At 37.2% G+C, this 14,850-nt stretch overlaps 1 protein-coding gene across 5 annotated transcripts in view; it reads right to left on the reverse strand.

Annotated features, from left to right (window-relative positions):
* Positions 1 to 14,850, reverse strand: part of CORIN (corin, serine peptidase) — a 122,027-nt gene that overhangs the window by 21,820 nt on the left and 85,357 nt on the right. For all 5 annotated transcript variants that reach the window (XR_004356593.1, XM_032685327.1, XM_032685326.1 and 2 more), the window contains exons 13-16: positions 14,333 to 14,440; positions 9,488 to 9,601; positions 6,988 to 7,098; positions 6,099 to 6,228 (exon numbers count right to left, since the gene is read on the reverse strand). Coding sequence is in view for 4 of the 5 variants with exons in the window: in XM_032685327.1 (XP_032541218.1) it covers positions 6,099 to 6,228; positions 6,988 to 7,098; positions 9,488 to 9,601; positions 14,333 to 14,440 (463 nt within the window). In the remaining variant the exon portion in view is untranslated. The remainder of the gene's footprint in view (positions 1 to 6,098; positions 6,229 to 6,987; positions 7,099 to 9,487; positions 9,602 to 14,332; positions 14,441 to 14,850) is intronic.

The following is a 14,850-nucleotide window of genomic DNA, read 5'->3' on the forward strand; positions in this document are numbered from 1 at the left end:
GCTGAGCTGGTGGCTGGCATTACACCACGACACTCAGTTGCTTGAGTTTGTAAATTATAGGTCTCATAAAGTATGATTTTGTAGCTAAACTTAAAAAAGACCACTTGGGACCATCTAAAATTAAAACTTCAATAAATCTAGAGTTTCTTAGCTGGAAGTCTTAATTCAACTTCAAATTAAATGTAAACTCTGTCATTTAAGGTCAATTAGGTTTTAATTTTAAAATATTAAGGACAACATTTAGAGAAAAATACTGTTTTGAAACAAATTGTACATGTTTCATTTTAAAAAGTTGAAACAATAACTTGACTTTTCACCTTTTTTCCCCTGCTGAAGCTGTTCACTGAATTTGAACAAAAATTCACTTGTTTCTTTGTTTAATGTTGTCCTTGACAGAATTATTAGTCACTAAGTCGTCTCATAGTTCTACTGGTAATAACAAATTAGTAAAAAAAACCCAACACCAAACCAACCCACCAACCAAACACCTCCCCCCCAAAAAAACCCCAAAACCACTTCAACTTGCAGATTCCAGAAAGACTTTTCAGTGCAGACAGATTTAATATCTGTTTAGTGTTAAGGTGAGTAAATTTGACCTGGAAGCCAGGGAAAAAAAAAAAGAAAATGAAGGGGGGGGGTTATAATGTCATTTGTACAAGCTGTGACATAAAATATTTTTAAAAAGGATTTATGATCAATAATTACAATAAGAATTAAGAACTTTTCCTCTCTTGGCAGTGTTCATTTATCTTTCTTTTAGTCAATCACAGAATGTCTGGGCTTGGAAGGGACCTTTGGAGGTCAAGTAGGGCCACCTATGGCCAGTTACCCAGGAGCACATTCAGACAGCTCCAAGGCCTTTTGAGATACTAAATCACCAATAAAAATTCTCTTTTTACTTAAAAAGAAAACAACAACAACTATCCGATCATGGAGCTAAAAAGTGTTATATGAGGTAAGTGACCCTATGATTAACTGAAGAAATTATCACAATTTGCCAGGAATTATTGGGCTGAGGTTTCTTTGTAAAAAGCCTTATCCAAATAATTACATTTTAAAATACTACATATGTACATGAAAGATGAGACGTAATCTATCAGATTTAATCTAATGCAACTCTAATACACTGATTAAAGTCTGCATATTTTAACATTGGTTTACAGTTGCTCAAAATTACTAAAACAGCCTTCTACTTCTACCACAGCTTGTAATGTTATTTTCAGTAAATTTTATTAACAAGTTATTAGTTTCCATTCTTAAAAAATTAAATGCAACATGAAGAATTTGCTGTTTTGCTAAATTACCTAGAGAATTAATAGAACACACTGTGGCCATGGACAATGAGAATAGATTCAAGGTAGGTCAAGAATGTTTTACATTCTGTTGAGTGGATCTAGAAATCCAGACTGAATTAATGAATTCAAATACTTCATATTTGGCATGGAATTTGATTCACTAAATGTCATATTTATTCTTGGAGAAAATGAAGTAGGTTACGTTCAGAAGTTCAAATTTATTATATGGGTATGACAGAAGTATTCAGGGTTTTTTCCTTTGATTTTTTTAGACAATCAAGACATTAAACTGAGCTTCCGTTGCCCCTGTTGCAGAAACAGTTATATAGTAATAAGAAAGCATAACAGTTCATGTAAGAACAACAGGTTATTGGTCCAGCAGCTTGACTGCTCAGTTGTCAAATATTAGTAAAGAACTCCATACAAAAGAGAGAGAGTGAGAAAGTATTAGGGAAGACAAAAAGCCAGACAGTAAGAAGAGATTGGTCCCTCCCTTTCATAAATACACACACAGTAGATGCTACAGCAGAGGAAAAGAAGGAGCTACTGCTTTCAGTGGAAACACAGCCTCCAAGAAAAGGAGCAGCAGCAGCAGGAAGAGGTAGCAGAGTTTACAGTAGATTTTTAAAAACAAGTATCTTGGTACACAGCTGTGATTTTATGCTGTTACTGCGAGACCAGAACAAGCAGATGAGGTAAAATACTCCTGTACTCGTGTTGGGTACAAGCTGCTGATGTTTATCATTATTATATTTCTTATATCACCCTAGTGCAGCAAAGAAAGACAAAGCATTCCGTTACATTGACATGGAGTAACAGAACAGCTCCACTAACTTCTGCCTTTGTCAAACTTCAGAGCTGAACAGACCGTGGTTTTACAGTCACCACTTCATCAGCGAAAAATGTGGATTCCAAGTATATGAAAGCAGTTTTCTTCAACTGAACATCAAGACAAAACTATAGTCTTCTAATATAATGTTCTGAACCTACAAGCTATACCCACCTTCAGCAGCATAGCCTCTGTTGCACACACCAGGACAGATGTGAGACTGATGGCAACTGCTATTCCATTTTCTGTGTTAGCAGGAAAAGTAATTGCCAGGTACTGCATTTAATTTCACTGTACTGAAATCTGGGACTCAGAAGGAGGTCTCTGAACAAATTTATGTGTCCTGAGACAAACAGGCAGTTGCATCAAGTGATATGATAGTCCCATCTGGCTGTAAAGTATGAAACCTAAGACCTAAATATTCCCATTAGGCTCTTAGCATTACAAACAAAAGCTTACTTTATATCTAACATTCTTTTGCACTAGAGGGAAACATAAGAACTGCTAAAGAACATATTGCATAACTTGAGCAACAGCCATCATTAGTCTTTCAGACAATGCTTGGAACTTGCAGTTTTCTGTGATGTTGCATCATGCATCACACAACACATTGCACGAGCTGTGTAGTAAAAAATTGGAGAACCACATCATCTGTGGAATTACAACTGGCAAACAGCCAGGAAAACTGCTTGCACTTTGTGCAATAGGCAGAATAGAATTCATTTTAATGCTGCTTCAGACATAATACTTATACCTCCCAAAGACATATTCTGCAACATGTGTTACCACTATCAGCTAAACTAAACCAACTTTAACCACTGTCATTTAATTATCTTCATCTGTTTTTTCAGCTTGATTTAGACTTAAGTATTAAAAATATGTTATTTTTAAATAACTAGAATATCCAAAAGCTGTTAGAAAGACACTGTTTTAGTTTATTAAGCATTACCACATTATATAGCAATTGGGAGTTTTTATTTGGCAAAGTTCTGAAAAGTAGTTTGTCATATGTTACCATTCATTGTAATTCCCAGTCTAAGACATTAATAAGTCTTAACTTTGATATCTGATGTGCATTATTTTTCTCTAAGAATAAACAAGGGAATTATTACATCAAAACCAAGTATTCAAGAAGTCATTATTACAGAAATCTGCACAACCGCCAAACTGGGTGTTTCTGTACTGTGCTCTAATATGGACAGAATCTGTATATTCACAGCTTTAATATTCTGAAGGAGTAAAATGAAGTTGTTCTGATTGGGAATACTTGAAGAAAAGAACTGCTTAAAATATTTTCTATTTATTTCTTAATAAAAAGGAGTGGTTTTATCATTATTTGAGTTCTGTACAATATAGTCTAATTTACCTGTACCCTCAGTGGTGACTGGAAAGACCATGTTAAATACACCAATGTTATCACGCTCACAGACATTCTTATTGTAAGTCAAATAAATAATATATACAGGACATAATAGCCAACAGATGAAGTTTATGGCTTCAGATCAGATTTCACAGTGAGTGGCATGAAACTCCATTTTATAATTTGGTCTTCCATTTCACCATATAGCAAATGTTACCCTCTGTGACATTTTCATTGAAGCCCTATGCAATGTTAACAAAGGAATTGAATAATTATACTAACTCATATAACTACTTTTTGAAATCAGTTCTGCCAAATGCATCATAATCTTTGTTTTTCTTACAACTCTTCTTCAAAGATAATTTACTGTACTTTTGGCAGTGCCACTTGACAAAAACTTGGAGAATAGCTAAGAAAATCAAGCTTCAGGTGATTGACAAAATCAGGCACTGAGAATGGAAAGACAAACACTAGTTTGGTTTTCTGAAGTACTGTGAGAAAGAATTAGAAATTCATACTGGAGTCAGACTGAAGTTGTAGACTTCAGATTTGTACTGGAATTTCCCACTGCCCTTCACACAACTACCGTCACTACTAAAAAGATCTTGTAGAAAAATTGATTGTAAACTATCTTTCTTACCCTGTTGGAAAATGGATTTGTGAGATTTAAGAATCATTTTTGTCTCTTACGTTTCTTAAAAGTGTAGGATTGATAACATCTGTTAGCAAGCATCAGTGAAGAAGTAGGAAGGTATAGGTTTCTACTCATGCTCATGTGCCTTCAGCCTAGGCACACTTCTGTAAAAAGGAAGGAATCAGGGGTCTTGTGATAATTAAACACCTTTTTCATTTTCCTAGCAGTAAGTATCATAGGAAAGTTAAGCAAATTTTATGTTAGGAATGATGTCAAGTTGAATATGAGTCAGCAGTGCCCCGGCAGCCAGGAGGGCCAACTGTGTCCTGGGGGGCATCAGGCAAAGCATCACCAGCCGGCTGAGGGAGAGGATTGTCCCACTCTGCTCTGCACTGGGGCAGCCTCACCTTGAATATTGTGTGCAGGTTTGGGCACCACAATATAGGAAAGATATTAAGCTGTTAGAGAGCATCCAAAGAAGAGCAACAAAGAAGGTGAAGGACCTTGAGGGGAAGCCGTATGAGGAGCAGCTGAAGTCACTTGGTCTGTTCAGCCTGGAGACTGAGGGGAGACCTCATTGCAGTCTACAACTTCCTTGTGAGGGGAAGAGGAGGAGCAGGCACTGATCCTTGTCTATGGTCACCACTGACAGGACCCAAGGGAATGGCCTGAAGTTGTGCCAGGGGAGGTTTAGGTTGGAGATCAGAAAAAGGTGGTTGGGCCCTGGAACTTCCCCAGGGAAGTGGTCACAGCACCAAGCCTGACAGAATTTAAGAAGCATTTGGATGATACTCTGGAGCACATAGGGTGACTCCCATGCAGGGCCAGGAGTGGGTCTCGATGATCCTGATCAATTCCTTACAACTCAGGATATTCTATGATTCTATGATTCTATAAACTGAATTACGAAGAAGAAAAACATTCTTAATGTTAAGATCAGTGCTTTGTTCTTAGAAAACAAAGTTGTAAAATCAGTATTTCTTTAGGTATCAAAGCATTTTAAGCTTTATTAGGATGTTATATTAGATTAAAGCATAATGTAAATATTATTTAGATATCACTAAACTAGCTAGAGGAGTATAGAATCTTTGTGTATTAGAATGGCGGGCAATCCATTTACAGATGTTCTTGAATGCAGGGTATTACTACAACTGATGTCAAGTATCCATGTAGTGCAAGGCAATATACAGTAGGTTAGGTGTAACCCAGGGTCTTTATTCTCCTGGGTATTTTGAGAAAGGTACAAAGAACAAGATTACATGTCAGTATGTGTAGTGGTGAAAGACAAATAGAAAAGACCTTCTTAATCCAGTTTGGGATCAGACACTGACAAAAGGGTATCCTTATATACCATCAGATTTGTCCTTTTCCTAGTAGAAGACAGCTGGATATCAGAACAGATGAACTTGTTTTTTCCCAACAGTTATATTGTATCAACTATTCCACAAAGCAGCTATTACATTAGTGTGCGTGCAATAAGAAAGACACACAGAGGCTATTTCTTTTTCTGAGTTCCACAAAGCAAGCTCTATTTTTAACAATTCATTGTTCAGAGATACCCAAGTTAAATATATCCGCTTGCCTAACTCACAAGTATTTGTTGCAGAATGCAAATAAACAAAGAGAAATTTTCCTGTGTTTCCTAAGTCTGCTGTAATTCTTCGGGAAGAAACAGAGTATCACATTGCCAAACAATTCTGAGCCTCAGCAATAACTGCAAGTTCAAATATTGAGACTTGGCAAGACATTATCTGTTCAACACACTCTTTTAGTAACAATCATGCAATGTTTATAAAGTGGTGAAAGCGCCTAGGTTTAGTGAACTTCTGTTCCTGCCATAGTTTACAAAATTTCTTTACCTCTTTTCTCAGTGAATGATTTCCACACTAAGTCTAACATGGCAGTGATAATGATAATATCTTACTTCAGCACTCCAATTGTCCTAAGAAATTTATCAAAGCTACAAACTACTGACCTTACCCTAAACCCATCTGATTGCAGGCCAGTTGGCTTAAGTTTTCTTGCCACTCATCAGCACACACATGGTTATCAGTAGCTGATCTGTGAATGGTCAGGAACATCAAGGAATTCATGTTTTTAGACAGGGTAACTGGAAAGAAAAAGGAGGAAAACTTCATGTTATTTCACATAGTTTTATAAATGGCAAACTGAAAATATACAACTACATAAAAAAGAGTTTTCAGATGCCAGCACTTTTCCTGGGTTTATAGGCTCAATAGCTTGTGCAATTTAAAACCAAGGCAACCGTGTCTATCAGAACCTTGCTAAGATTGAACAGGATGAGACACCGGTAGCATTTAATCCTGTAAAATGATGTTTTACCCCACAGACAGTACATCCCACTGAAATAATTTCTGGGATGAATGTTGCTTAACATAAGAGTGATTTCACTCTTGGTAACACATACTGTTCCTGTCATAACAACTTGTGGGTGTAGAGATAGAAAAAAACAACTACTATTTACAAGAACGATCACCACCATTGCTTCTCAATCAGTATATGAAATTTTATGAGCTGCTTTTATGACGTACAAAAAGATTTCTCAAAATGGCCTTCGTAGTCTCAGCATCTTCCTACTTGCTCTTCTATCCATGACATTTTCCACAATACCTACACATTTCCCTGCCATATCACTTTTCTTCTATATTTGCACTGTGACACTTCTCACTGAGTCTTTGCTTTCTCTTTTGCCCACTTCCTTGGATGCTTTCCCAACCTCAATCCAGTCTTCCCTTTGGTAATAGAAGAAGCATCCCTCCACCACTGCAATTGTATTCTAAATTAAATTACCAGTGACTACTACCGTCACCCAAACATCAATTAAAAGCACCCCAGAGGGGAAACTTACCACAGTCCCATTCATCTGAGCTGTCACTGCAGTCTGCCTGCCCGTCACACCAGAGCTCACGTGGCACACATTCATGGTTGGCACATTCAAGTTCACTCTCTTCACAAAATGCTGCAAGGACAAAAACATGTTTCCCTCTCAGAAGTAAGTGATCAATGTGAAGTTTACATTGAGACTAAACAAACGAGGAGGGTGAAGACCAGATTTAGGGAGCAAGAAAGTGAGACAGATTTGGCACAAAATTCAGCATGGACATCGCTGAGGCAGAAGGCGCTTGCTGCCATGCAGTGACAGAGGGCATCACAACTCAAAGGGAAGGAAGAGTATCTGGAAATGCAAGATGCAAAATTACTTAATATCATTTGTGGTCTTGTCAATATGAAACCTGTCTAAGCCTCTCAGAAACTCTAAGTAAAAATATTGTGTTCCTGCTTTTTGCAGACTACTCCGTATTTGTTTAATTATTCATGTTCTTTGAAAAAAATATTTTACTGTAATCAATACAGATTTCCTCTCATCCACAGGATTCTATATCAATTTTTGGATTCTCCTTTGCTTTTTAAAATTAGGGATTTTATTTTTGATCTCCACTTTAAGAATAGGGAACTGCTGTACAGACAGACAATTGCTTTCGGTCCACAGTTTTTTGCCAGTTGACAGCACGAGATAGGCATTTCCAGAGTCTGTTCAGTGCAGGAACTACAAGAGCTTCATTGCAAGTGACTTCCCATCTTTCCCCAAATCATAACAAACCCCTCTCCCAAAAGGCAGGTGTGTGGCATTAACAGTACCCTCCTGACTAACACATTTCTAGCTTCTATAAACCTCTATCATTAGAAAATTCTAGAGCCAGGGGAGGGCAGAGAGGGAGAGAATACGTGGAAGGAAGTGCCTTCCAGTTGTGTCTATGTTTGGCTTATGTACAGCATTTATACTGCCATACAATCCAAGCATTTATTTACAACACAACTGCAAAAAGTATACTCCACAGTGAAAACCATACAGACAGAGCAGGCAGTGCTGCCTACTCTGACGTAAGTGATCTTTCTGGCTCTGGAATAAAACATGCATAACCACAAAAAGCTCTCTAATTCTGCCTTCCAGAGAGAGCATAATTCAGCTGGGGAAACTTTGCTTCCATTTAGAATATTCGAGCCCCAATACAAAAGCAGAGAAGAAACCTACTCTGGTAATTATAAACTAGCTTAACGTTAGCCCTTCTGTAATCTTTTCCCTGCCATGATCTTAATGTATGATCATGAGTAAATCACTTTAATTCACTTTTTTAGATTACAGTGCACAGCTTGGAAGTCAAAGCAGATTAGAAGTGGTTTTGAGAGCCTGTCTCTTCCCCCCCCCCCAAAAAAAGGTTAATTAATGATATACACAGGCTGCTGATCATTCGGCAAATATATTAATATGCTCCACTTAGTACATAAAATGTGCCTACTATCCTGTCCCTGACAACAGAAGTCAGAAGCAACTTTTTTTAAATCATAAAATTGCATCCTAACATCCCAGCAAAAATGACAAAATACCAGGATTACCCAGAGAATGAAAACTTTGGGTTTCAACCAACTTCACCAACCAACCACCTCTTCTTCCTTGTACAGGCTGTCACCCAGTATGCCTTTCTAGTTCCTTGTCTTGGGGACATGTCCACACACCAGGTTTTCTCAAAAGAAGAAAACTCAGGGTACCGCTAATCTATTCATGAAAGTGAAGCTAACATCTCACAGTACCCACTCCCAGCTTCCTACATAGAGTGGGAGCCTGCAAAGAAGCTGCTGCTTGCAGGTCTTCCACCTCTGCCCATCCCACTAGTCAGTGGCACGGTGGCAAGAGAGCACAGGACAGCCCTGCAAAGGACCAGGGAGCCTGTTGCACCCTGTCAGCACTTTGAGTCAGCTTATACTGTGCACACGGACAGTATGTCCATGCCATCAGTGTACCATACTAAGTTTTGTACCTTCACAGTTATTACAGTTTGGATTGCAGAAGTCTTTGGAGCCACATGGGGAGATGGAATCTAAGAACAGTCAATCAGAAAGGAAATCAAATAAAGAAGTGAAACATACGAAATTTACCAATGAAGAGATCAGAAGGAAAATCAAGTAGAAATTAAGAAATAAAGAGCAGCGAGTAGCTATGGAATAACATTGACAAACATTGAGAAAAGGAGTCAAAAGGCTACAAGGAATAAAGAAAAGAAGTACAAAGACACAATACCAAGGAGGGGGAGAGAGAGAATAAAAAATAGGGAGGACCAGAGTGACCAAAGGGACAGCAAGGATCCAAGTATGAGAACAACACAGGACACAAGATGAGGAAAGAGATAAATTGGTGCCATAGAAAAGCTGAAAAGGAAACTGAGGGAATGACTAAGCCTTTCTACATGTGGAACACATGAAAACATTTTTACTTTCATTTATTTTGCACCCTAACATCCCAAAAATGTGATTAGCCCTTTGTGGGACTAATAAACTGCATAAGTCCTTACAGCAGTTCTTTTCATCCATCATGTCAGGGCAGTCTGGGAAACCATCACAGATCATAGTGTGTTTGATGCACAGCTTCTTCGAAGGACACTCCCACAGGCCCCTTTCTCTACAACCTGGAGACAGAGAAGCACAGCTCTGAAACACTTGCATGCAATATCAAATGAACTGTTTTCTTCTTTAAAAGTCCTGAAACACAGTAAATATTTTCACTTGCAGTATAAACTTTAGGAGGTACCAAGAATAGTTACTAATGAAGAAATGGAGAAAAGATTGTCAGACTGCACACTTGATAAATGGATCTAAAATGTATAACACCTCAAAATATTTCACTGTTTTTTAAATAGTAATTAGATTATGCTGCACATATCTATAACCAATGGTTTAGGCACAAGCTCAATTAGCTCAAAGCTACTCTTGAAATACATTTACTAATAATACAAGAACTTTTCTAATCCTCAAGTCTGAAAAAATTCCTTTAAAAGCATACCACGCAGACCTTTGATCTTTCAAAGGCAAATCCTATGAAAGCATGGTATCTCCATGAAACACATGTAGAAATACATACTTTTTTTCTGGCAGTGCTGACACAGAACCTAATGCAGAATCACAATGAAAGGTAGAAAGAGTTGCTAAGTATTGACCATAAACAGTACCCCTGGTTCCATGGTCCCAGACCAAGCCAATTTGAAAGCTACATGAATCTTCAATTTTCCCTGCATTATAATGCAGGGTACACAGGGCATTATTATTTCTTCAGAGTCCTGCTAACCAGCCTCTCTGATTTCAAAAGGAATACTTACAAAACTATGTCAAAGTGCTTTGACAGTAAAATTCCTGCTAGTCATCCAGAGGAAATTAAGAATGGTCCAAACTACATTTTAGAAGAGTTTTCTCTTGTTTTGTTCCACTTTTTATTTCCATCAACTAATAAAGCACTTCATTGTGATAACAGTTTAAATACTTCGACATACTAATGTCCTGCATGTCTGACACTACCAGTTTATAGGAACCATAAAACTATGTGTTTTCCCTGAGTAAAACAGATTATTTGATTGCCTTTTTTGACCTGTTCTACAGATGACACTTTTCATTTTATTCCAAGTGCAAATTCAAAGTGACAGCCCTGATGTCCCTACATGCAAATAACTGAGGTATAAATTTACAAACTGCATTTAAAGCAGCACCTCTGTTTGCCTGGACCTAGGACTACAGCAGTGTATCAGCACTAAGTTACTAAGCAAACACACTGTTTCCAAGAATTTTTCATTCAGAAGTGAGTCTTCTACAAATATGAACCAGAGAATCACTACTGGATTCCTGGAAAAGCGTACTCAGGTTTTTGCTGGAACTGGACATGTAGAGTGCTTGATTTTGTTTAGACTGGAAAAAACATGTAAATAAATGTTACAGGACAGAGAAATAAATAGCCTTAACCCTTGAAACTAATTCCTTATTATAAAAGAATTTTCTTGGGTATCACCATTTGCCGGGTCTCCTTCTTGACAATATTTGTGTTAACTATTAATGAAAAATTAATTGAAACCAAACAGAATAAAGAACAAAGAATGTAGTCATGTTAGGAACTTGATATGTGTAATGGTTTTTCCCTTCTGGGGTTGTATATAGTATTTCAACTGTATATAACTGTACTATACCTAAATACATATATATTTTAATATAGTTCAGCTAGTCTGGATTTTTTTTTCATAGTTTTTTTTCTCTTTTGCTCTTTGCCGGAGGTTTTTGTGCTGGGTCTTGGGTTCTTGGCAGGGAGCCAAATCAAAACTTAGACAATATGAAAATAAGAAAGCTTAAAACCCCCATAATTTATGAACTTTGCAATTTTTTAGTAGTGTTTACAATTCATTAAATAAATGTTTGCCTTTGCCCTTCATCACACAGTGTTCCACCGTGAAGTGTAGCATGACTCTCCAAAACTTATGTTTGAGTACAGCATAGACAAATACAGAGACAATTCCCTAGAAAAAGATTCATTACTTACTGAATTCAGTGCTCAAATATGTTTTGTTGATAGAGGCCATCTACCATTTGGAGTATTTCTATCTCATCTCTAATTATTTTTGTGACATGCATTTTTAATTTAATGACAATGAAAGGGAAGCAAAAATGGAGGTAGGAAAACTTGGCCATATTTACATTGTCCCCATCTCAAAAATATGTTTTGACAAGAGACAGGGTTTCACATATGATCTTACCTTCATTCTTTTTCAAAATATGAAGAAAGTTACCATTTGTTATTCATGTATACATTTCCCATGCAATTAATATTAAGTCATTAATGTTAAGACCACCACATTTTTCTCTCAACTAAAATACTACAGTTAGCACCCAGATTGCAGAAAATAGTGAAAGACAGTATTGGTTTTGAAAGTTATGTCCTCAATTTCTTTAGCAGTTGTAGGACGGTCTTCTGCTCCCTGCCAAGGGTATTGTTCAGCAGCCAGCAAATTAATACAATCAATTACAATCAACTATATTTAATACCACAAACTCTCGTGATGTCTTTCATAATATTTTTCAGAAATTACTTTCCCTACACTTTACTGAAATGCACTCAGAAGTCTCATCTTCAGAAATCTGTGTTAATTTTTCCCCCAAATCCCAGTTTAAATGACAAGTAAATCCTAGGATTTAACTGCAATTGCATGGGTGAGATTTTCTGTCACAAAGATCACACGAAAGTATGACAGGGGCTCCTAACAGAAGGAGACAGTGGGTGATGAATACAGCTCCTGCTCTGCATGGGGTAGAGTACCACATTGCCTTTGGACTGTTCTTACTTACAGTTTTTGGACTTACATTTTTTTTAAGCATATGAGAGCTGTTAGCTACTCTTTCCAACTGCCTTCTCCCTGCACTGTGAGGTTGTTCTAATCCTATCATTTAAGGCACTTCAATACACAAGTTTTTAAATTAGATGCTGAGTGTTTACTTAATGTTATAAAAGCAATTCCAAGAATAAATCTAATAAAATTTGAGCTAAGCATTTACCACATGATAAGATCATCAACTTTGATTTGTCCTGCACACATGGAAGATGAATGAGGTCAGAGGTTACTTCTGGAGCTCTACAAGGACTTTTTGTTCTTCAGTAACAGTAGAGTTCCCCTGGTCAATGTAATGTCACTCTGACAGCAGTACTTTCCTAGCAGATACAGGTCTTCCATATTATAGAACTGAATAAGAATTCTGCTAGTGCTTGTCACATTCTGTCTAGACTGTAGAGGACAGAGAGAGTCCACTCGAGAAATGAATGTTACATATTAGAACATATTTCAAATGTTAATGTCTAGGAGAAAAAATTATGCTAAAAAGACACATAACATTAGTTTTTCTAAGGAGTTCAAAAATTGGTGCAACAAAGAGGTTTGTCAGGGAGGACAGAGATTTCAAAGGTAAAGAGGATGACAAACTCTGAAAGACTCACTGTGATCATCACCTCTGACTTTTCTTCGTAATCCAAACAAGAGAATCACCAAGTATTAACTGTATTTCAGAGGAGCTTTCTTTCTTTCTTTCTTTCTTGATCAGGGGGAGGGGAAGAAAAGAAGGAAAGGAAGTAAGGAAAGAAGAGAGGAGAGAGAAGAGAGAGAAAGAAGAAAGAAGAAAGAAAGAAAGAGAAAGAAAAGAAGAAAGAAAGAAGAAGAAAGAAAGAAAGAAAGAAAGAAGAAGGAAAGAAAGAAAAAGGAAGACAAGAAAGAAAAGAAGAGAGAAAGGAAAGAAAAGACAAAGAAAGAATAAAGAAGATAGAGAGAAATACAAGCATGATTGGAAACTCCCAGAGACTGAGAACACATCACACCTTAGTGATAAATAACCCCTTGGTTACTGCAAACATTAAAACAACCTGCTTTTAAAAGAGAAGCACTCAATGGAGGTGACAAGCTTGAATTTTAGCCTAGCTTCAGCTTTCTGGGTTTGGATTTGATTTTATCTTATTTTTGTGCATCTGAGTAGAAACTTTCTTACTGCCATAGTTTTGTGTTTCTCATAAAAACTGTGCTACCATCTTAACCCGCTCTCTGTTGAAGCAAAAGAACAGCTTGTGCACCTTAGTCCTGCTCTGCTGGAATGTTTTTCAATCTTTACTTATATGCACATCTCTTCTCTAAATCCTTAGTGATGTATAATTATTCTCTTTGCCCCTAGAGATGCCAGGTGTGCATGTAGACCTCCATGGAGGCTACCCTGTAGTCACGTAAAGAAACAGTTTAAACTGCTTTTTCCTTCTCAAAATTCTCCTGCCAGCATGTGCAAGGATACACAGTGACCAAGAGATTTGTTGATTATTCTCAAGTTCAATACATCCCCTTTGGTTAAAAGTCAAAAGCTTCTCTACTATAAGTAAACTCAGAAACATATCGGGGAATAAACTTTGTGGTTCTGTGCTTGCACTTAGAGTTTGAAGTTGACCAATCTGAAAAAACATGTAATTCTTGACCTTGCAGTAGACAGTCCACTTCAGCAATACAGACCTTTTGTCGATATATCATAGTGAAAACATTGTCACGTATAAATTTGAAACTACATTTATGGATTCAGGATTTAATCTGCCAGGGAGTTATCAGTAGAATCTCCAGCAATGTCAAAAGAATTAAATCTGCAGAATGTTTTTAGCTTGATTACTGAAGGAATACGCAAACATCCTGGAATATGGTTAGCAGAATCTGAATTATCAAATATTGTAAGTTGTATCAAAGAAGGATTCTTGTTAAAGTATTTTTACTGACACTGTCTTAAAAAAACCCAACACTGAAGGAAAAACAAAACTTATTTTCTAATGCTGCAACTACCCTCCATTCCAACTCGTTAAATTTATTTACCACAGCTGTCCTCGTCGCTACCATCCTCACAGTCAGCTTGACCATCACATCTTCTTGATGCCAGGACACACCTCCCAGAACGGCACTTGAAGTGACTGGGTGAGCATTCTGTCAATGACAAGAAACAGGGAGAAACAATTCTCCATAAGCTCAAGTTTAATCATGACATGGGCACTTATCACTGTGGCTGTTTTGGAAGGGTAAATGAGAGAAATAAAAAGCTTGTGCAATACTAGACTGGAACTATGTAGCAGACAAGACACTTAATGATTGAGCTGTGAATGGGGTGGAACAATGTGTTGCAGAGCTCTCCCTCACATGCTGCCCTCTGTCAGATTTCACCGCTTTGACAAATAACTGGCATACAATGTTTAGGTTGAGAGTATGGATTTTCTAGCCGCTCTTCTCACTATTGTGGTGTTTTGAGATGCATTGAAATGAATATAAGAAATATATAAAGACATACCCTCAGGATAAAAAAAAAATTGACAATTTCATGTTTATTCAAATTAATAAAA

This window comes from Chiroxiphia lanceolata, chromosome 4, assembly GCF_009829145.1.
Source record: "Chiroxiphia lanceolata isolate bChiLan1 chromosome 4, bChiLan1.pri, whole genome shotgun sequence".
In the NCBI taxonomy this organism is placed as follows: Eukaryota; Metazoa; Chordata; class Aves; order Passeriformes; family Pipridae; genus Chiroxiphia; species Chiroxiphia lanceolata.